This window comes from Girardinichthys multiradiatus, chromosome 2 (genome assembly GCF_021462225.1).
Source record: "Girardinichthys multiradiatus isolate DD_20200921_A chromosome 2, DD_fGirMul_XY1, whole genome shotgun sequence".
Classification (NCBI taxonomy): Eukaryota; Metazoa; Chordata; class Actinopteri; order Cyprinodontiformes; family Goodeidae; genus Girardinichthys; species Girardinichthys multiradiatus.
Genome location: NC_061795.1, coordinates 22,421,890 through 22,445,574, shown reverse-complemented (window position 1 = coordinate 22,445,574; position 23,685 = coordinate 22,421,890). Strand labels below are relative to the sequence as shown.

At 39.8% G+C, this 23,685-nt stretch overlaps 1 protein-coding gene across 1 annotated transcript in view; it reads right to left on the bottom strand.

Annotated features, from left to right (window-relative positions):
- Positions 1 to 381: 381 nt before the first annotated feature.
- LOC124860585 (tetraspanin-18-like) overlaps positions 382 to 23,685 on the bottom strand; it is a 65,295-nt gene continuing 41,991 nt past the window's right edge. Inside the window, exons 3-9 of the mRNA XM_047354016.1 lie at positions 11,577 to 11,672; positions 7,931 to 8,125; positions 7,651 to 7,725; positions 5,329 to 5,427; positions 4,940 to 5,116; positions 4,192 to 4,275; positions 382 to 1,171 (exon numbers count right to left, since the gene is read on the bottom strand). Of these exons, the coding sequence (XP_047209972.1) occupies positions 1,124 to 1,171; positions 4,192 to 4,275; positions 4,940 to 5,116; positions 5,329 to 5,427; positions 7,651 to 7,725; positions 7,931 to 8,125; positions 11,577 to 11,672 (774 nt within the window). The 3' untranslated portion in view covers positions 382 to 1,123. The remainder of the gene's footprint in view (positions 1,172 to 4,191; positions 4,276 to 4,939; positions 5,117 to 5,328; positions 5,428 to 7,650; positions 7,726 to 7,930; positions 8,126 to 11,576; positions 11,673 to 23,685) is intronic.

Genomic DNA, 23,685 nt, shown 5'->3' with positions numbered 1-23,685 from the left:
ATATCACTACTCATCATTTGTGTTTCAATTCTTCAAATGTCAAGGGAGTTTGGCAGAGAGGAATGATTTGATGAGGAAAATGAACCAATCATCCATACAGGGAAAATAATATAACTGTCACGTTTGAAAAATGTCTCTTTTCATAGACTGGTGAGAAAATAGATTTTACAATTTAGTCTGAGGAAAAAAAAACACACTAGGACTTTTTCCTTTTTGTATTAAACATGATGGATACCAGAACATTTAAGCACAAGAGAAGGCAATAAATTAATATTTCCTGTTTAAATTATGCTGTAAAGCATCATCCTTTCCTTTTGGGATCATTATAGATCGGGTTCCCTGTGAGATTGTGGAAACAGAACAAGAAACACACAAAACCAATAATTTAAAATGCCATTTATATCACAGACCTTTCAACAATCTAATACAAATTCATACACAAACATGTCACCACCTAAAACCACATTTCTAATGCAATAAACAATCACCATATGAACAGAATTTTTTTTTGTTGGCTTGGCAGGGGTCATGGAGGGAGTTCACATGCTCGCAAACATCCAGCACACACACACACACACTGATATGAGAGCCTACATCATGATACAGCATTTGAGAGATGTAGCAGTAAAAAAAGGGCATGTGGAGGAAGGAGGTTACTTACAGTATACAGTAAGAAAATGGGACAGGTTACCATTCAGAGTGCACATGAAACACGGTTTATACAGTTAAGCCATCGCAACTCTTATATAAATATTCTTCATCCAAAAGTCAGTGCAGTGCCTTCTGCTCAGGCTCCACCTGGTGTTCCTCCTCGGCCTGCTTCACACCCAGTCTGTGCTAGACCTGGTCCACAAATTACTGATTTCACTTTACGGACAAACATTTTTTTTTTATCTTTGATTTTAAACTTTCTAAGTGGTTCCTGTGTCTGGTTTTCTTTTGCCACCCAGTACCTCAAGAGTCCAGCTGTGAAGTACAAGAGTTTGCTTTTTTTTTTTTTTTTTTTTTAACCAATAAGACAATAAAAAAAGGAGATCCACAAATTTACAAATGTCCACTTTGTTCTTTTCTCCTGAATTCCCTTTTTGTTCAAGAAAAAAAGAAGTCTGCAAATGACGTACTTCTACTGGATTCCCCGGAAGAGACACATCGCAAAGACCATGGCAAAAAGCTGGAGGAAAGAACAAAGAAAACGGTCAGATGATTTAATTATTTGAACCAAAATAGCTGAGGTAAATTTAATTTATGACTAAATAAATCTAATTACTCTAACTCACTGGAACATACTTTTAAATGTTACTTTATTATTTTACATATTTCTTTTTGTCGTTGGTCTTCATTGACAGAAAATGAATACAATTTCATCTGCATTTAGTGTCTCCTTTAACCGTGTTCACATGATCTTTAAAGATAAACTCTAGGTGCTTTTCAGGCAGATTTGTATGAATATACAGTCAGGTCCATTAATATTGGGACATCAACTCAATTCATATCTTCTTGGCTCTCTGAACCACCTCAATAGATTTGAAATGAAATAACCAAGATGTGCTTAAACTGCGGACTTTCAGCCTTAATTTGAGGGTATCTACATCCAAATCAGGTTAAGGGTGTAGGAATTACAACCGTTTGAATGTGCGCCTCCCACTTTTCAAGGGACCAAAAGTAATGGGCCAAAGTAACACTTAAAAATCAAAGTTTCCCTTTTCAATATTGGCCACAAATCCTCTGCAGTCAGTCACAGCCAAAAGTCTAGAAAGCACAAACGTCACCAGATGCTGGGTTTCATCCCTGGTGATGCTCTGCCAGGCCTCTACTGCAAATGGCTTTAGTTCCTGCTTGTTCTTGGCATTCAGCAGTGTAAATTCAATGTCTAAAAAATGTCTGATTTTAATGAGACCATTGTACTTCCATTTATCTCGTCTGATCAGAGCACTTTTTTCCGTGTGTCTGCTGCACTCCCTACATGGTTAATTGCAAACTGCAAATTGGAAGTCATATGGACGTTATTGGCCTGTCAATAAAGTCCAAATTTTCCCTTCAGTTTTGTTATCAGCAAGTGAAATGCATGCTCAGACGAATCCAGGTCAGGTGATTGACTTGGCCATTGAATAACGTTCCACTTCTTTGCCTTAAAAAGCTCTTTTGTGGCTTTCGCAGTATGCTTCAAGTTGTTGTCCATCTGCACTGTGAAGCAACGTCCGATGAGTTCGGAAACATCTGGCTGAATATGAGCAGATAATATTGGAACACTTCAGAATTCATCCTGCTGCTTTTGTCAGCAGTCACGTCATCAATAAATACAAGGGAACCAGTTCCATGGGTAGCCATACAAGCCCATGCCATGACGTTACCACCATGCTTCACTGATGAGGTGGCATGTTTTGATTCATGAGCAGTTCCTTTCTTTCTCCATACTCTTCTCCTCCCATCACTTTGGTACAAGTTGATCTTTGTCTCATCTATCTATAGGATGTTGTTCCAAAACTGTAAAGGTTTTTAGATGTTTTTTGGCAAACTCTAATCTGGCCTCCCTGTTTTTGAAGCTCACCAAAGATTTACATCTTGTGGTGAATCCTCTGTATTCTCTTTAATGATGTCTTCTCTTGATTGTTGACTTTGACACACATACGCCTACCTCATGGAGAGTGTTCTTGACCTGGTCTATTGTTGTGAAGGGGTTTTTCTTCACCAGGAAAATAATTCTTCCGCCATCCACCACATTTGTCTTCCGTTGTCTTCCGCATCTTTTGGTGTTGTTGAACTCACCGGTGTGTTCTTTGTTTTGATTTGGCCACACCTAATATTTTTGCTATCTCTCTGATGAGTTTGTTTTGATTTCACAGCCTAATGATGGCTTGCTTCACTGATGGTGATAGCTCTTTGAAACTCATTTTGAGAATTAACAGCAACAGCATGCAAAATGCAAATATCACTCTTGAAATGGACTCTGGACGTTTCATCTGCTCCTCATGAATGGAATAATGAGGGAAGAGCACACACCTGGCAATGGAACAGCTGAGCAGCCAATTGTCCCATTACTTTTGGTCCCTTGAAAATGGGAGGCCCCCATTATAACGGCTGCAATTCCTACACCTTTCACCTAACTTGGATGTAAATACCCTCAAATTAAAGCTGAAAGTTTGCAGTTTAAGCCCATCTTGGTTGTTTTATTTCAAATCTATTGTGGTGGTTTATAGAGCCAAAAACATGAGAATTGAGTCAATGTTCCAATATTTACTGACCTGACTGTACAGCGCCATGAAAAGGTAGTTGCACCCAAAAGTATTTTACATTTTGTCACTTTATGTCTAATGCAATTTTGGGGAGTTTATGTCCAGGATTCAGCAACCTTAACAAGCCAAAGAGTGATGTTTGCCTTCTGACCAGCTAAGTAAAATCTGTCCCCAAAGGCTACATGACCCATTTGAAAAAGATAACTTGTCATTTCTCATAAATATCTACTTGAGGAAAGTTCCATTGATTTTAAATTAAAGAACAGCTATTGTATTTCTCAGAAAGCTGGTAAACCAGCTGCTAAAGTTATGAAGAGGTGACTTGCAGTTCCAAACTTAGTGTTAAGTGACACTTTCAGTCCTATCAGCCTCAACTTGAGCTATCTTGCCCCAATAAAAAAAAAAAAAAAAACATCTCAAGATTTCCATGGTAGAGACATACCTACCTCAAAAGACTTTCATTCTAACTGTAACAAAAGGTACAAAGTATTGACTCAGGGGGTTGAATACAAATGCACAACACAGATTGCTGGGACTATGTTTCTATCCACCTTACATTTATGTGCTACTTAGTGTTGGTCACATGAAATCTCAGTAAAATACATTGAAGCTTGAAGGTTGTTACATTGTGGAAAATTCAAGAGTATGAATTCTTTCTAAGGCACTGCAAACCTAAGAGTATTAATCTGTTTTACTGTAATTAAGTATACACTTTAATGCTTTTTATAGCAACTGAATCTTGGCTTTAAAAAAAGAAAAATGTTATTTAAACAAAATATAAATAATCTTCATGTAATACCAAGCATCACCGCAAGATGGCGATCTGTCCACAGCCAGATTAGATTGCATTGACAAGTTAGTTGCCTCCAATTTATACACAATTCCAAATTTCTGAAACAGATATTCTGATCATTTGGGAGGCAGAAAAAATGCGGCACATTTTAAAAGTCCTTCCTACCTCAATGGTGAGCACTACAATAGCCATGGCTCCAGCAACGTAGATGTACAGCTCAAAGTAGTCGACCACGGCAGAGTAACAGCCCTGTGGACACACGTGGATGTCATATTCGGCAGTGAATCAATACGGTATAAATTTGCACAATTACAGAGATAGTTAAAGGAACATCACAGCTTCAACTGAGTGAGGCTGGGAACAAAGGCCCTGCTGAACGAGTGGGAAGCAGGGCCTGCAGCCTTTTAATGAGGGCTCTTTGTGTGAATAAGCAGTGCGAGCCACACACACTGAATATCTCTTCATTGTTCTGATGGCATGAAAAACAACAGGTGGAGGGAAAGGGCTGCTGTTAAAAATCTCCCTGTACCTGTTATCACTGTAATTACACTCAAGGCTCGCTTTGCACATATGAAATAACACATTCAGTGGGGAATTTTCAAATATTTCTATTCTCAATACGCTTTATTTTTATGTTCTTACCAGGCTTTATTTTTGAACTCATATATCCTCCATAAAAATCTCTATCATAAACATGTATGGACAGGCTCATCTATAAGCTGCCATCTGTGTGTTGCACATGACCTACCGTGACACCCAGACACAGAACAGCGCTAATAAGACATGGCAGAGTCAGACGGTCCCTGAATGCATTTATCTACTCTTTTCTGCTCTAATTAAGCCTGGAGGAGGTCTACCATGAGGCTGAGAGGGGAAAAGCGAAGAGGTTAACATAGATGATGCCAGAAGTTACCTTGTTATTGCGGAACATCATATTGCCTGTTAAGCACTGCTCCTGGCTGGAATAGACCCTCTCTCCGTTCTGAAGGATGCGCTGGCAGCAGGCTTCTGGCACCATGTGATTCTGGTTGATTAGCCTGAACAGGCTGTCCTTAAAATCCTCTGGGCTGTTCACTCCGCAGCAGTCAAACTGAAAAGGAGGAGAAGTTGTTATGCAGGGCACCTATTTGTGCAATGACCTGTGGTCAGCTGTGTGCAGGCGCTTACCGAGCATAAATATTGACCTAGACATAAAAGGTTTATCTTTAAAATAGCCAGTTAGCTCTGAGCCTGCATGCTTCTACAGACTGGCAGCACAGGGTGAGGTAAAAGCTACCGTGGTGTAAGCCCTTTGTTGCTCACCGTGGTCATGATGGCATTCCATGTGGAGGTGAAGACGTCGCTGTTGTTGTAGCCATAATAATGACTCTTCAGCTCCTTGGTGAAGTACTCTCGGGTCAGCTAAATCAGCAACCAGAAGAAACGGGTTAATAAAAGGGCCACTAAAGATGCATCAAACAAAGGTTCAATGAAGACAGACCAAACCAAACTTCTGTGGACACCATTGGCATCATGGATACTCATCTTCAACTGATACATGTGCAACAGGCAGGTCAGTTTACCTCAACATCTGATTGTACTATTTCATGTTATTGTAGTGTTCAAAGACAAATTCTATACAGATGTGGTCAGGTTATTGGTACTGGTAAAGGATATGCAGCTGACAGAGAGCTGCTGCAAAGAGTGGTATCTTGGAGTCAACAAGTCTCCATAACCATCAGACATCATGGTAAGTAGTTGTTTGGAAGAGATGCCTTTTTTGTCTTACCATCAGAAATGTAACAATGTGGAGTTTGCTACTATACTTTAACTAGAACTTTGTGCTTTGGTCAGATTAGGCTGTAGCCCCTTTCACAAAACTGGAGGGGGTCTACAATGAGGCTGTGTTTGTTAAAGGTCCAATGCTGCGAGGTGGCAGAAATAAACCTGCCTCTGTTACAGCCCTGATTTTGTGTGACCAGCCAGCGGCAGCAATGAAAAGCGAAAACAATATTTAGAAATCATTTCTTTAAGAAAAGTAAGAAGATAAGATATTTAATTTAAATATGAAGCATTTGCTCGGCCAACCACAGGATCGCTACACTGAAATCGTCCACCGTTACCACTTTGAAAAGAGTGGTAAATGGACTGAACTCATATAGCGCTTTTCCAGTCATACATACCGCTCAAAGCACTTTACACTAGAGCCACATTCACCCAATTGCACTCACTAACGCTCACACATTCATACACCGGTATGCAGATCGGTAGGCAACTTGAGGTTAAGTGCCTTGCCCAGGGGCACATCAACATATGGCAGGAGGAAGCTGGAATCGAACCCACAACCTTCTGACTGCAAGACGACTACTCTTCCTACGTCGCCAAACCTGTTGTCGTGCCAAACTGTTGGGATCATTTCTAAAAGTTTACAGCTGTGTGGTATATTGTTGTCTCCATGTGTAATTTCCGAGTGGTCAATAGGAGCTCAGAGGCAGCTTGTCTCCAGGTGAGACTAGTATAAAAAGAAAGGATGAATATGAGAGAAACACCTAATACCCACTGTAAAGAAAAGTGAAGCATATGTAATGCTGTGGGTCTGTTTTTCTTCTAAAGGTCCCAGAACCACGTTAGAGAGCATGACATGATGAACTCTTTCAAATACCATGTTTAAAAGAAATATTTGTCACCACTGGGTCTTTCAACAGGATAATAGTTCAAAACATAAGGCAAAATCAACATAGAAATATGCTTCAACAGAAATAAAATGAACCGTGTTTCCTGAGCTTCTCGGTTCTCCAACATATATCCTGTACCTAACCTGGGTGTTGAGCTTAAAGAATAGCACACGGAGAGAACCCAGGATAATCTAGAGAAATGGTGCAAAGGTCCATCTCTCTGTATGCTCCAACCACGTGAAATGTTATAGAAAAACACTAACTGCTGACACCAGGGCTACTAACTGGTAATTTTGTTAAAAAATCCTAACATGAATTTGTTTTGGCAACAGAGGAAAGCTAAATTAAAGCCTGGATTTTCCAAACATATCCAATGTGAGATTTTGTCATGGAAATAAAAAAATTTATTTCAAATTTTCTACCAGGGACAGCAATAAATTTGTTCAGAAAAAGGTCCTATTTTGGCCACTGTAGGAGTGGAAAACAATTAATACCTTTTCTGTTGACAACATGTATTTGAACTATAGTGGGGCCCTGGCTGTGAAAAGCCTCCCTAAGAACACCATGAGGAGTCTATGAGTCTAATACAATAGTAAAAATGATTCATGTTGATGCAACATCAGCTGGGAAAAGAACATTTTAGAGAGGAAAGTGAGTTCTTCAGAAAATCGCTACTCTGCTTTGGCCCAGAGAGTCGGTGAACACATTGTTGGCTGTCAGCCTGCATCAAAGGTTATGAAGGTATCTAGTTTAGAAAAGGAAAAAATCATGCAGGGATTTAAACTGCCATCTCTGGTGTTGTAGTAGTTATTGATGTATTTTCTGTACTTTGAATGTACTTTGAATACAGTGGGAATGCAAAAATAATGCCAAGAAAATTTGTAAGGTCAAAAAGTAGGATGTGTTTTGACTCCCAGCACCTTTGGACACTTCTTTAAAGAGAATTAATCCTTTTACTAATGCAACTTACATGCTCCCGGAATATGAAGGCAAGGATGGCAGCCGCCAGCTCTGCTAAGAAGATGAGCAGAATGAGCATGAAGAACTGTAATAAGACAAAATAACACAAAAGCAGATGGCGGGTGAGTCAGAAGAATTGCACACAGGGTTCTTGGAAAAAAAAAAATCACACAAGATTTCAGGTACAAAGGTACCACTTCTCTTTTGGATGTTTCAAACTCCAAAAACTGACAGAGAAAATACCAAAGTACAAAAAAAAAACATAATAGGAAACATTTCTATGGACTCACAAAGAGGAGCAGACACTTGTTTTCACGAATGGCTCCACAGCAGCCCAGGAAGCCCAGGAGGAAGAGCATGCCTCCCATGCCCAAAATGATGTAGACACCAGTGAAAAGTAGCGGGTTGGCTGCTACGATTTCCCTGAACCCTGTGGGGTCCACCAGCACCCACACTCCCACTCCCAGGAGGAATGAGCCCCCCAGCTGAAGGAGACAAAAAAGAAAAAACTCAATATAGAAAAAACAAAATCCCACACAATATTCAACAATAAGTACTGCATTGGAAATATCTTTTTCATGACAATAGTCATGGGCAGCTTAGTGGTGTCAAGCATGGTTTGAAAAACCTGGTTTCAAAAAATGTTTAAAGCAAAGAAAAGGTAAGACAGAAATCCTTTCATTGAGATGTCAGAGAAAGCAAAATCAGAGTTTTTTCATTTTCTCTGTCTAAAATTGGCATACAACAACCCAGCGATGCCCCTCCTTCCCATGTTACTGCACACTCCCAGTCAGCTGGCTAAAAAGAAAGCAACTATACAGGTCCTTCTCAAAATATTAGCATATTGTGATAAAGTTCATTATTTTCCATAATGTCATGATGAAAATTTAACATTCATATATTTTAGATTCATTGCACACTAACTGAAATATTTCAGGTCTTTTATTGTCTTAATACGGATGATTTTGGCATACAGCTCATGAAAACCCAAAATTCCTATCTCACAAAATTAGCATATTTCATCCAACCAATAAAAGAAAAGTGTTTTTAATACAAAAAACGTCAACCTTCAAATAATCATGTACAGTTATGCACTCAATACTTGGTCGGGAATCCTTTTGCAGAAATGACTGCTTCAATGCGGCGTGGCATGGAGGCAATCAGCCTGTGGCACTGCTGAGGTCTTATGGAGGCCCAGGATGCTTCGATAGCGGCCTTTAGCTCATCCAGAGTGTTGGGTCTTGAGTCTCTCAACGTTCTCTTCACAATATCCCACAGATTCTCTATGGGGTTCAGGTCAGGAGAGTTGGCAGGCCAATTGAGCACAGTGATACCATGGTCAGTAAACCATTTACCAGTGGTTTTGGCACTGTGAGCAGGTGCCAGGTCATGCTGAAAAATGAAATCTTCATCTCCATAAAGCTTTTCAGCAGATGGAAGCATGAAGTGCTCCAAAATCTCCTGATAGCTAGCTGCATTGACCCTGCCCTTGATAAAACACAGTGGACCAACACCAGCAGCAGACACGGCACCCCAGACCATCACTGACTGTGGGTACTTGACTCTGGACTTCTGGCATTTTGGCATTTCCTTCTCCCCAGTCTTCCTCTAGACTCTGGCACCTTGATTTCTGAATTACATGCAGAATTTGCTTTCATCTGAAAAAAGTACTTTGGACCACTGAGCAACAGTCCAGTGCTGCTTCTCTGTAGCCCAGGTCAGGCGCTTCTGCCGCTGTTTCTGGTTCAAAAGTGGCTTGACCTGGGGAATGCGGCACCTGTAGCCCATTTCCTGCACACGCCTGTGCACGGTGGCTCTGGATGTTTCTACTCCAGACTCAGTCCACTGCTTCCGCAGGTCCCCCAAGGTCTGGAATCGGCCCTTCTCCACAATCTTCCTCAGGGTCCGGTCACCTCTTCTCGTTGTGCAGTGTTTTCTGCCACACTTTTCCCTTCCCACAGACTTCCCACTGAGGTGCCTTGATACAGCACTCTGAGAACAGCCTATTCGTTCAGAAATTTCTTTCTGTGTCTTACCCTCTTGCTTGAGGGTGTCAATAGTGGCCTTCTGGACAGCAGTCAGGTCGGCAGTCTTACCCATGATTGGGGTTTTGAGTGATGAACCAGGCTGGGAGTTTTAAAGGCCTCAGGAATCTTTTGCAGGTGTTTAGAGTTAACTCGTTGATTCAGATGATTAGGTTCATAGCTCGTTTAGAGACCCTTTTAATTATATGCTAATTTTGTGAGATAGGAATTTTGGATTTTCATGAGCTGTATGCCAAAATCATCCGTATTAAGACAATAAAAGACCTGAAATATTTCAGTTAGTGTGCAATGAATCTAAAATATGTGAATGTTAAATTTTCATCATGACATTATGAAAATAATGAACTTTATCACAATATGCTAATATTTTGAGAAGGACCTGTATTTTTTCCTTGCTTACAAATAAGATACTGGCTGTTTGGAAATGTTTCCAGTTGCTTAAAGCACAGACAGTTACGGTCTGGAAACTAAAGGAGCATCACCTGTCACTCTTATAAAGGTAAACTGGCATTAGAGATGCACCTTTCAGAATTATATGGCTGATTTCTTAGAGCTTAAAGCTTTGACCAGCTGGTAACAGTGTTGGGCCAAGAAGAGAAATGTCAATGAACTGCCGACATGTCCAGACATGTTTCCTTTCAAATAGCTTCTTCCTATACTTCCTCGGACTTCATTTTCTCAACATCGCACTTCAACCCCAAATCTTCTTCAGTAGCAGCATCCAAACTAAAGTGGAATGCTGTCACTGGGACCAGGTAGTACAGGTGGAGTTTACTGATGAAACAAATGTTAGATTTTTGAGCTTCCAAACACCAGATCACCAATCAGGGCCAATCAAGTTGAAAACATTTTGGTGAATGTCTAGTTGGCGATCTAGGAACAGCATGTCTGTTCTTTAATGCAAAGCCATGAGCACTTCCACTGAAATTTCTTTTTCCTCATCCTAATAATAAGGACATTCACACCCAAAGCCTGCTCTCCAATCATTTTCGGACTGATATCTCTGTCGAATCTGTCGTATATATTTTTGCTGCAGCAACAAATGATCAGTCTGGCATCATCCATTGTACTGTGTGACAGAAGTTACCGTCATCTCGAGTTCCACAGGCTGAGTTGCTCCATTCTCAGTGCTTTTGTAATGGTGAGTACCCTGCTTCAAAAACTCCCCAACCGGCTCAATGCACCATCCTCCCTCACTAAAATCCTATCTACCTCCGCCACGGAGTGACTCATGTGATTAAGAAAAGTAGATAATGAGGTAAGGGGGAGAAGATTGGAACCTCCAACATTTCTAGTGCAATCCTCTCCTTCCAGTAGTATAAAATACACAAATTCCTTAGCTCAAGGGAAATAGGGAATGATGAGTACTGGAAACCATTTTCAGAGCTTTGGAATTAAAAAAAAAAAAAAAAAAAAAAAGCTGTAAAAATAAATGGCGCTAGCTGCAGAGATCATTCTCTGCTCTACTGGTTACGTTATCACCCCAGCCTTGAACAACCACATGTGAGCAGAGTCTCTAAACGGTTTGGATGCGCCTAATAAAGCAGGAGAAGACGCAAACATACCCGCTCTGACCCTCCCCCACCACTGTTGGAGGGCTCAGACTAACGGGATTACCCTTGATTGTTTTATCAAAACTGATAAACTCAGGTGTCAGTCACAAACTCCATATGGCACAGTGTGCCTCAGATGTGTGTCAGCACACTAAAATTTAATCAAAAGAGAATTTGATAGAATCAAGATTGCTTCATCTAATGAAATGCAAATGTGGGTCCATTAAATCAGTTGGGCATAGAGCAGTTAGAAGCACATCTTAAATCATTAGACTGACACTAACTTCAGAGGTTGCCAGGTTGCCAGTTTATTTAAGAAAGAGATGAAAAGTACTTACAAAGATGAGAAAATTGAAGACAAACATGAGGTACTTGATGCAGCTGAGACAGTCCCCCTCCATGGTTGTCCCCCGAGCTGAAGCCTCTCCCTGCCCCTGAAAGAAAAAAGCAGAAATGGTGCCACATAAATCCTGCTGCATGCTGACAGTATTCCCATCTTCCTGCATATTGGATGGTTATTAGGTTCATGGTGAGCAATAATGCTCTACGTGGACCTGGTTACATTTTTATGAGTTCTACAAAACACAGAACACAAACTAATAAAGCACTATTAGCTGGTTTGCTTTAAATTCAAATCATAATTTTCCCTCCTAAAGTGTGCTTTGCCAGATTTAACCTCTAAACGGCCTCGAAAGAAATGAAACCCTTTGGCAACAGAGTTAACCAATATCATGATATCCATGTGCATTCTGGAGATATTTATCTCCTGAATGTAAAAATGAATTAAAATTAAGTCAGATAGCTGATTCTGTATCAGCAATCTGCGGCTGTTGACATATGGTGTGATTCGCCTATTTGATGCTGTTCAATCTCTTAGTCTTTTAAGGACCTAATTCCTGATTGAGTCTCCTTGTGCGATAACTGAAAGGGGATAGCCTTTACTTCAGAGCATCTTTTTGTTGATGTAATGAAGGGCAGGAGCTCCTGTGCACCCATCAGCTAACCCCCCCACCTGACATAAACACACTTTACTTGATGAAGGTCTGTCTTTAAAGCACTCGTAGATAATGAAGGACACATCTACTGCCTTAGGGGACAACATGGCAGTGTCTGTATCCCTGACCCTGCACACGTACATAAAGTCAGCTACAAACTTCCGACAAAGTCTGAGAAAAAGTTTGTTTTTAGTTGAGGTTTATATTTGACTTAAACTATTTCAGCAACAGCACTAGTGCTAAAATTAAACTTAATGCTAAAGGCAAACTAGCCTCTTAACCCTGAGTCTGTCGCAGGCATTGAATGGCACATTTTAGTTGTGGCTGTCAGGAAATAACCCTAAATGTCACATTATTTGAATAAATATCTGTTTCCAGACGTGGCTAATTTTGTGACAGAACTAATGCTAAAGTAAAAGTTGCTAGCAAGCCGAGCGCTTCAACCCTGAGGCAGTTCTCGTTAACAGCAAATCTTAACTGTGGTTTCCAGGGAAAAGGTTCACATTACACCTTGTTAGAATATATTGGAAATTGTTCATACAATTTCAGCAATGTTTTATGCTTTAATCAAAAAACAGTTTTTATTATTTTTTTGTAACATGGTAGGACCAACAAGAAGAGCAAAATGATCTTGATAATTAGTTAGAAATCAGCTTATTTAGTGAATTTAAAAAAAAATGTGTTTGTTTAGGTGTGTTTATGTTGTTAAACTTGCATCTTTTATAAACAGGAATACTGATTAAACTCACCAAGTTCAAATGGATGCAAATTGTTACACCATTTACAGGTCCTTCTCAAAAAATTAGCATATTGTGATAAAGTTCATTATTTTCCATAATGTCATGATGAAAATTTAACATTCATATATTTTAGATTCATTGCACACTAACTGAAATATTTCAGGTCTTTTATTGTCTTAATACGGATGATTTTGGCATACAGCTCATGAAAACCCAAAATTCCTGTCTCACAAAATTAGCATATCATTAAAAGGGTCTCTAAATGAGCTATGAACCTAATCATCTGAATCAACGAGTTAACTCTAAACACCTTCAAAAGATTCCTGACGCCTTTAAAACTCCCAGCCTGGTTCATCACTCAAAATCCCAATCATGGGTAAGACTGCCAACCTGACTGTTGTCCAGAAGGCCACTATTGACACCCTCAAGCAAGAGGGTAAGACACAGAAATAAATTTCTGAACGAATAGGCTGTTCCCAGAGTGCTGTATCAAGGCACCTCAGTGGGAAGTCTGTGGGAAGGAAAAAGTGTGGCAGAAAACGCTGCACAACGAGAAGAGGTGACCGGACCCTGAGGAAGATTGTGGAGAAGGGCCGATTCCAGACCTTGGGGGACCTGCGGAAGCAGTGGACTGAGTCTGGAGTAGAAACATCCAGAGCCACCGTGCACAGGCGTGTGCAGGAAATGGGCTACAGGTGCCGCATTCCCCAGACCTGGGCTACAGAGAAGCAGCACTGGACTGTTGCCCAGTCGTCCAAAGTACTTTTTTCGGATGAAACCAAATTCTGCATGTCATTCGGAAATCAAGGTGCCAGAGTCTGGAGGAAGACTGGGGAGAAGGAAATGCCAAAATGCCAGAAGTCCAGTGTCAAGTACCCACAGTCAGTGATGGTCCGGGGTGCCGTGTCAGCTGCTGGTGTTGGTCCACTGTGTTTTATCAAGGGCAGGGTCAATGCAGCTAGCTATCAGGAGATTTTGGAGCATTTCATGCTTCCATCTGCTGAAAAGCTTTATGGAGATGAAGATTTCATTTTTCAGCACGACCTGGCACCTGCTCACAGTGCCAAAACCACTGGTAAATGGTTTACTGACCATGGTATCACTGTGCTCAATTGGCCTGCCAACTCTCCTGACCTGAACCCCATAGAGAATCTGTGGGATATTGTGAAGAGAACGTTGAGAGACTCAAGACCCAACACTCTGGATGAGCTAAAGGCCGCTATCGAAGCATCCTGGGCCTCCATAAGACCTCAGCAGTGCCACAGGCTGATTGCCTCCATGCCACGCTGCATTGAAGCAGTCATTTCTGCAAAAGGATTCCTGACCAAGTATTGAGTGCATAACTGTACATGATTATTTGAAGGTTGACGTTTTTTGTATTAAAAACACTTTTCTTTTATTGGTCGGATGAAATATGCTAATTTTGTGAGATAGGAATTTTGGGTTTTCATGAGCTGTATGCCAAAATCATCCGTATTAAGACAATAAAGGACCTTAAATATTTCAGTTAATGTGCAATGAATCTAAAATATATGAATATTAAATTTTCATCATTACATTATAGAAAATAATGAACTTTATCACAATATGCTAATTTTTTGAGAAGAACCTGTATATTAGTAATATTCAAACAGTTTATTTTACCAGAGTAGTTTGAAACTCCTAAACCTATTTTCCCACAATTGATGTGAGTTTGTCTTGCTGAAATACAGAATTCTTAATTGAAGTGGTTGTTGTCCGTATGACAAAACAGTTTGCCCCAAACCCTGTATGCGTCAGTCAGCATTAATTGTGTTTTCACATCTGAGTGAGTTGCCCACGCCATGTGCACCAATGCCCCCATCCTCCCGCATCCCACCATCACAGATGCTACCTTTTGATGTGTGCACTCTTTTGATCTGTCCATCTCCAATTAAGCCTAAAGAATGCAGTATCCATGATTGTTTATACTCCTCCTTCAAATGGTAGAGGTGTAAATTAGCTTTCTGCAGACGAACTGATGAATATTGTTCACTGATAGCAATTTCAGAAGTCTTTTTAAGTGATGTATTGTTGTTCAAAGATTTGATCTTGTCACTGTTTCACACTGGCAAACATTATACAGGAACTGTTAAAGTATTTGCCAAGAACTTGCCAGATGAAGTTTTTCCAAACTCTTCTGATTTAGCCTTTCCTGTTTTCTTTGACTTGTCATCTTAACTGTTTTTCCATTTGCCTAATCAGGTTATTGACCTCAAATCTACAATTTCTGTGCATATACTTCTTGAAGAGCGCTAACGTAGTTTTTCACTGTCTTGCCCTCCTACAAACACTGTTAGCATTTAGTCAATACTGGAGACATCTTTATCATGGTTGCTATAAATCAAGCATTTTGAAGCAACATACTGATTAACACCAATATTTAAAAACTCCTGAACACTTTGAGTACAAAAATTCATAAAATTATCATAAGCAAACTTTTTCCCAAAAAATGGCTCATTGGAGTTTTAAACTTCAATGTTTCTTACCCAGTTCCAGCACTAATGTTTGGAATTAAATATATTGTGTGGAAACATTTAGTTGTTTTTTTTGTTAAGTTTGCATTTTAAATCACATTCAATCTATGGTGGAAATGTTTTTTTTTTAAGCTAACTTTTATCAATTAAATCAATCAATATTTTACCGTCGCCAGAGGCTAACCGACTCTGCTTTGTACGTATTACTTATCTGTTGTTTCACAGAGGTAGCAAGATCTGAGATTTTGTAACAAGCAGATCAAAAAGCGGCTTCTCAAAGGAGTTGTAATAGATTTAATAACTCTCCACTGGAAGCCTCTAAATAGAAGAAGAAAATAAAATGACTTCTTTTATTTTTTTTTGTCAGTACTTTTTCTGTGAGATGTTATCTTATAATGATCAGCCAGTCTTTCCACTTCTTAATGCACTCTGGGTAATCTCTCTGCCACTCTGCAGCAGCACTGACACCTGGGTTATGATCAATGCCCAGACTGATTCCTGTCCATTCCTGAAGCGGCTCTGCTGTTACTCAAATATGATCTCACTGTGACACATTCACTTTAATCCTACACACAGACATTTACTTTGGAGGTAAAAAAAACCAAAACAAAACATTTGTCAAACAGCTGCTTTCAATCTAGCAGTCCCTGGGTTTTCCTACAACAGAGAATTGAAATTGCCTAAATTATTAAGTAGAACAAAAGCCTCATCTTTGTCTGGTCTTTTCTTCTTTTAGTGTTGCATGCTTGCATTGGTTTTTAACTAACCGTCTAATCTCGATGTGTTTTAAGCTACAGAGAAAGCTTTTTTTTTTTTAATCTCATCTTGTTTAAGTTGCCATGGCAATCAAACTGATTCAATCTAAAGATACTAAGACTCTCTTTGTTTTGTTTTGGGCTGATTTAACATATAATGAGAACTATTACTTTCCGCAGCAACCAGAGGATTTATTATTTTTCCCATGCTACTTTTGTCCCATGACTAAGGAAACTGATTTAGAGTAATGGTTAAATGCTTTCTGTAAATCATAATGATATGCTTAGGTATTGATTACCCTCAGAGTGGTACTCTGAGAGCTACCAACCACCTCATTGACTGAGATGGGTTTTAATTAACTCCATCCTTTTCTAGATCCAGCTAAAAGACCTAATGAGGTCACAGTAGGTTTTAATTGAGATCTGCATAAATTACTGTCTCGCGGAAAAGCGGGTGAAATGGTCCGTTCTGTCAATCCCTGGGCCTTAAGAGAGTAAACTGTATTTTCCACAGCAGGGGATGAGAAGATGGGCTGCTGGAAAACCTCTCAAGGCATAGCTCAATTTTTATAACCACAAACAAAATGTCTGATCTCTTTTCCAGCTTCACCCATTCTCTCTGCACTTCCATCTCAGGGTCAGCCCAACAGTGAAATGTGGAGCCAATTCTCTTCTGTGCATTAAAATTCATTGCTTAAGATTGCTTTTACTGTATTTGCCTAGCAAGGCTCCCAGTACAAGGTGGAAACCAGCACCGTATAAATCAAACTGCCACAGTGAAAGTGCAGAATAAACAAACTGGCCTTTCCCATGTCTCCCATAAGACTGCAGGCCCTCATCGATCACAGTCAAGCCTTAGAGATCAGACAATTAAGTCTTGGAATATTCTGCAGATTCTGTTATCTGGAAAAGGTTTAGACTTTTTACACCTCAGGAACTGCAGCCTTGCAACAACACACAAAGGTTGCGAGTGTGCTGCTATGCAAAATGCATGTATTTGTGTTTCTATGGACTGACAAATTTTGGATATTATAATTAACCATCACACAGAGCAGCAGGAAATGCTGTGCTGATGACATTAGAGAAGTGTTTTCTTAGAGAGAAATTCTGCATGTCATTGATGTGACAATTTAACTGCAGTCATTGGCCTGAGGTACCCTGTAAAAGCCAACTCAATATGCATCAACTGCTTCTTCTGTTACTGACATCATTAAATGCTGTACGGCTCAAAGAATCCCTTTGTTCACTCTTAGAGATCCCTAGCAAGCTTGGGCTGTGGACCTCGGAATAGTGGTGTTTGATGGCGGATTAATGAAAACCGAGAAACCAAATCAACCTTACGATACCAACAGAAGCCAGTGCTTTGTAATGAGGACAAACCCATTCGACCTACATTCTTCCCAGTGGGAGCATTTTTGAAGCATTGCTCCGAGGATTTTTCCATTCCTGTCTTACACAGCAAGAACTGTGTTCTCTATGCATTCACCAGATCAACAGTTATGGTTGTGTCCTTTCATTCTAACAAAAAAGACATAACAAAGAAAACAACACTGACTACAGAAAACATGCATATTTAAAATATAGACCCTTACTTGGTTTATTCTGAAAATTCCCCTATGGAAGCAGTTAGAGATGCACCAAAAAATTGCATGGCTGGCTGAACATCGTCCAAATGGTTAATAGAGCTCTTATAACTGCATACTCTTATTTATATATACTTTATGGAAGAAATCAGAACGTCGCCTCCAGAAAGTGTCATGTTGTCAGTGTACAGCCTGTGCAGCTTAAATGTCAGATTGAAATATATGCTGTTTCCATCTTCCACTACAGAAGAATGTTTATAAGTATCACATCATATTAAGTCATTTCCAATCAGTTTTTAGCACTCAAATTACATATAATTTTTTTTCTGCACATTTATAAATATTACCACAATAATACAACTGCAAAAAATGATGATATTAGTTTATATTAATTCACATAAGGCTGTAAAGGAGTTTCAGTTTATTCTTTCTGACATCTTTTCACTTTTCAAAGGCTTTCTTGTGGTTATTATAAATTTTTAACTCTAAATCTAAAATTAGACCACACTTAGACCAGGCGCTTTTGGTTGATCTACATCATAATCATACATTTAAATTATGGCTACAAATACATCATTGACTCATGTCTACATGTACCTTCAACATTGAAATAAGGTGTACTGCTCAGTGAGCAGATGCTAGAAGGGCTGTGCGTATTACAGTAAAGTTGCTCCGTTTTATTTTGAGCTTTAAACCTTTGTCTGCCATGGAATATGGAGGATTTGGAAATGTCGGGACGCTTATAGGAATCTCTGAGTTTAGAAAAGGGTCTATATTCTGCAGGGGAATGTTTCTTAGAGTCTTTACATCAAGTACGACATGGTGTTGAGGTGTTTCCAAACACCATCATTCTGACCAACATTTTAAAACAGTAGTATAACAGTAATAAAAACTAGAAACTTTCGGAAGAAATTTAGACGGGGCCTGCCTCTTGGTGCGTTTTGCTCCGACCAGAGCTTGCTATTTTTTATTTATTTCATTGTCTATGCTATTATCAGCTTAAAATATTACTAGTGACTCTGGAAGACTGAGGCTTTTATTTTGAAATTTTCAGTAAGCCTTATTTTAAAAGGCCAACAATGGGTGAGCTCCAACATTAGTGTGAAGCCCAGTCCTGAAATGATCTATTGTTTAACATGCAACGGCTTTTATTTTGTAGAGCATGTTTTGTCTTATTTTGAAAGTCCAGCATGGTTGTCACTTCAGGTCTGGGTTAGTTCCATTAGTTATATAGATCCTGCTTGCTATTTAAAAATCATTAGGAATGCTATTATAAGCTTAAAAAATCATTAGTAAGTATGGAAGGTTGAGGCTTTTATTTTGAAAGTTTCAGTAAGCCTGTTTCAAAGGACCAGCATAGTCCCATTCCCATCACTGGGGGAGCTCCAACAGTAGTGTGAAGCCCACTCCTGCAATCATCTATTGTTTAAAGGCTTTTATTTTGTAGAGCATGTTTTGTCTTATTTTGAAAATCAAGCATGGTTGTCCTTTCAGGTCTGGGTTATATCTATTAGTTATATAGAACATGCTTCCTATTCTAAAACCATTGTGTATGTTATTATAAGCTTTAAATAATCATTAGTAAGCATGGAGGGTTGATGAAAGAAATTGCCCTTTAGGGTCAATCACTGTTGTGTGGATGTTGAAACAGCAGTACATGCACAAAATGGCCGCCATGTCGTTGCCTCCTATGAAGATGGACAAAGGGTTAGGGGTCGGGTCAGGTTTAAGCCATAGAAATGAATGAATATCAATGAAAGTCAATGCAAAGTCCTCAGAAAGATAGTAATCCATGCATGTGTGTGTGGGTGTGTGTCTGTGTGTGTGTGTGTGTGTGTGTGTGTGTGTGTGTGTGTGTGTGTGTGTGTGGGTGTGTGTCCCAGTGTGAGACACAGAGAGGCAGAAAGAAAGACAGAATCCCATCCAGACATATACAGTAGGAGATACACAGAGCTATAAATAGAACAGTGAGGAATGAATCAGCCAATCAGCAAAGAGCATCAGTGTAACTTGACACCTGCTGTTTCTCACTCACGCAGCACCTCTCTCTCTGTCTCCCCTGGTCTAGGCTTTATAACATGGAGGCGCATGCTCCCGAACAACTGGCCATAACTCTGAAACAGTAGGGGCGATCGATGTCATTCTTGGATCGTTTTTATCAGAACGGACAGGGGAACATTAATATTCATCCTTTATTTTTGAAAATATAATAATAAAGGCACAACACTAGGTGAAAAGAGATGGAAAATGGAGAAAAAGGCAAAAATTCCTGAACATGCTCCCGAACAAAGTCTAATATCTGGGAATCCGTACATGGTATTTGAAATTTTTGTAAACTGTGGGCGACAGCTATCCCACGTCCCCAATCAAGGAGATTTTCATAGCTCTATGTCATTCACAGTATAAAATATGATTATGGAAATAAATGGTGTCACTCATGGATTACAGGTCAATCTACTGAGTCTTGGCGATCGAGGTTGTTTTGACAGAAATCTATGAGACTTAGAACAATTTTGAAATTATTGTGTGAAAGCAGAGGCCCGGCACTACAATCTGACCGAAAATTGTGACTGTAGAGCGAAATATGTGGCCGTGAGTGCCAGTTGAAACTCATTTTTCCTGAAAAAATCCCCTCTTTCTACACTCTAGTAACTGCCATCTCCACTGTTAAGAGTGTGATTTTCTCTCAAACTTTGTGTCGCTTGGAGTCTAATTTTAGAGAAACCGTAGCAGTTATCAACAAACCGTTTTCATTTCTGAAGAGCCGGCGGATTTTCCTACAAACTGAAAGTCAAACTGTGTTTCTAGGTGAAAGTATGGCGATACAGTAGAGCCTCCAAAACAGTGAATTTTGAGGATTCCTTCGCCCCTGACTCCATTCATTCCTATGGGATTTTGGGGGTGGTTTTTCGTTAATTACGTCGCCATGGTAACTCGAAACGCCAATAAAAGTAATAGCACACCTCTCGGGACCGAGCCGGTCGTTTTGATGTATATATATTGTGGGGGTGCGCGCTGCGGTTCGGGCCGCATTAATCTGGACGGAAGAAAAATAATAATAAAGAGTCCAGTTTAGAGGTGAATAGTAATAGGTGCCTCCTATGCATTGCTATGGCAGGCCCCAAAAAGGCCCTTGTCCATTGGTACTGATTGGTTGAAGGAGGCATTGTAGTTATGCATTACATTGTTACTCAGAGGTAACAATTTAAAGATTGAAATTCATAAAAATCTATAATAGTGAGAAAGTCATAGGTTTCTCGTTAATGCTGACCTCAACATCCAATATGGGTGCTTTACTTCTAAAATTTAGGGATCCCTGAATTAAAAAAAACTGTTTATGAGCATTTCTGATAATTCGTATCTCATTAGATTTTTCAGAGTGTACTTCACCTCCTTTAGTATGTTGCTACAGTGTTTGATTGTACACATTGCAGATAAATACACAGTTAGTTACTGTATTGCTAAAAATAACTAGCGTTGTTACTGAGCTGGAACTCCCCCTAGCTGTTTCTGGTTCATCCACTACATAAGGCTATTTGTTCGTATTTACCTTGCGAATAATTAATGCCAAAATTTCTTCTGAGTACCATTAAATGCAGCCCAAGTACCATGAGTGGTACTTGGGCTGCATTTTGAGATCCATTGACCTAGGGAATAAACACAGAGAGTAAGATGTACTGTTAGTAATGCTAGCTGCAGTAATTGTGCTAATTGCCAACATAAGATGCTTCAGACACTTTAAAACTTAAAATTATTTTTGTCTTTATTTAAAAACAGTAAGTCTTTGTTTTACAGTGACTGTTCTCTCACCCACAGTGTGACGTCGCCTCTGGTACTAATATAATTTAATTACCACTCAGCAGAAAAGCTAGAAAAAAAAAACATTCTGAATGCTGTTAACACAACAAACCTCATTAGATATTTGCAAGTCAAAAAAGTGGAAATAAGGTAATGGTTACAAATCTCTGATCAGTGCAGTTCCTGGTACAATTAAGTAGATGAATCCATATGCCTCCGCTCCACAAGCCACTCCCTGGATAAATGGATTACATTGACAAGGACACCCTGTCTGCACCATCCACATGACCAGTCTACTTCATCTTGAGCACAGACGTGCATAACAGATAATCATTAACAATGAAACCCTCTTGAAATTGTAAGAGACAAAACTTGACCCGCTTTAATGTCATTGACCCTTTAAATGATCACCTGCAATTGAACCCTGGAGACATCCTACTGGTCCCAGGCTCCCTGATGTGGCTGGAGCAGGTGCAGGGCACTAATGCTCGATGTGCATGCGCTAATACCCTCAGACACTGATAGTGAGGGACCGCACACATGCCACATCACCCTTTATCTCAATTAAAAACCCATTTTCCTATTTCTCCACGACTTCCTAAATCAGCCACAGCAAGTAAACACCCAAAATCCTCTAGCAATGAACACAGTCCCCTTGAGGCATAGCATGTCCCTTAATGAACCTCCAATTAGGAGAGAATGAGCCCTGGGCTGTGCTGTCACTTTGAGGAGCTTTGAAGTGCACTGAATGTAAAGCAGCTATAGCTCTGTGTGCTTTCACGGGGCATACAACTTTTAGACAACAAGGAACAGCTGCAGAGAGAAAGTGAGCAAGAGCAGATCAAAGGCGACCAAGTCATAGTGTGTGCGTGGGTGAGAGCAGGCAACCAAATGGGTTAGGGCAATGGCTTCAATATCAGGAAATACAGAGCTTTCCAACTATATTGACACTGATTTTAAGTAGTAATACAAGACTGCGCTCTTATGTCAAGAGAACAAAATGAAACAAAATCATTATCTACTGACACTGCATGATTACCGGTTATGGCTCCAGGTGAATTTGCCAATTTGCCAATTATTTTCCCTATTTTCTACCTACAGGTTGCCATTTCACCACCTTCTTCTTTCATTTTGTACCTGTAAATAAAATCCTCAGTTACATTACAAAATTGTCAGTTTGAGGACTGAACTCTGGATCTCCCGTTTTAAAAGTAGACATCTTGACCCTCTATGCTACAGAGACCTCGAGAATTTTTAAACTGTGACAGGATTATCTTAACAGTAAAAAGAGCAGTATTGATGAAATCAAAATTATATATTTTTCCAAATTTGCTCCTCAATTATATAACATATTTGGATGCCCATGATTGCATACCACTAGTGGTACCTGCCCCACAGTTTAAGAACCTAGGGTTAGGGAGTTCAGGTATCTGCCAAGCTTTCTGGCAATTTCTAATGCAGGTCAAAAGCTAAGATGAAACCACAGGAAAAGGTTATTCTCAGGCAAAATTTCCCTAATGAGTCTTTTTACAGTATGCATAATATAGGAGTAATGAAACTAATTGGCTATAATGAATTTGCTCCAATTCACCAGGCCATCTATTATTTATTATCATTGCTCCTGTTAGAGCTGTGAAGCTAATGCAGCAACTCAATTGCATACTCCCCATCCATTCACTTGGGAATGCTGTTATATAAACCCTGAGGGCAGAAGTCCTCTGACCAGGCAGCTGACACACTCCTGAATAACAGGCTGATTAACCAGAGAGCACACTCAGAACGAACAAATGCACAGTCAGAAACAGAAGGGCCATGTGAAGTCAACATTACCGCAGGCCGCATTCCTGACATCCCAACTGGGCACACATCCAGCTGTTAGTTCAGGGCAAGCTGTTGTTAAAACTCCCATCAGTAAATCGATTCCCCAGCTCCTTAGATTAGAACGATGGGGTAAATAGGAAAGGGATTGATTGCTTCTTGATAATTAACACAAGTAGTTGATTTGTGAGGTAAACAAACTGACTTTTTTTCTGTACTGAACATGTGTTTGTGATCCTCACTTTGTCTTACCAGAGACATTT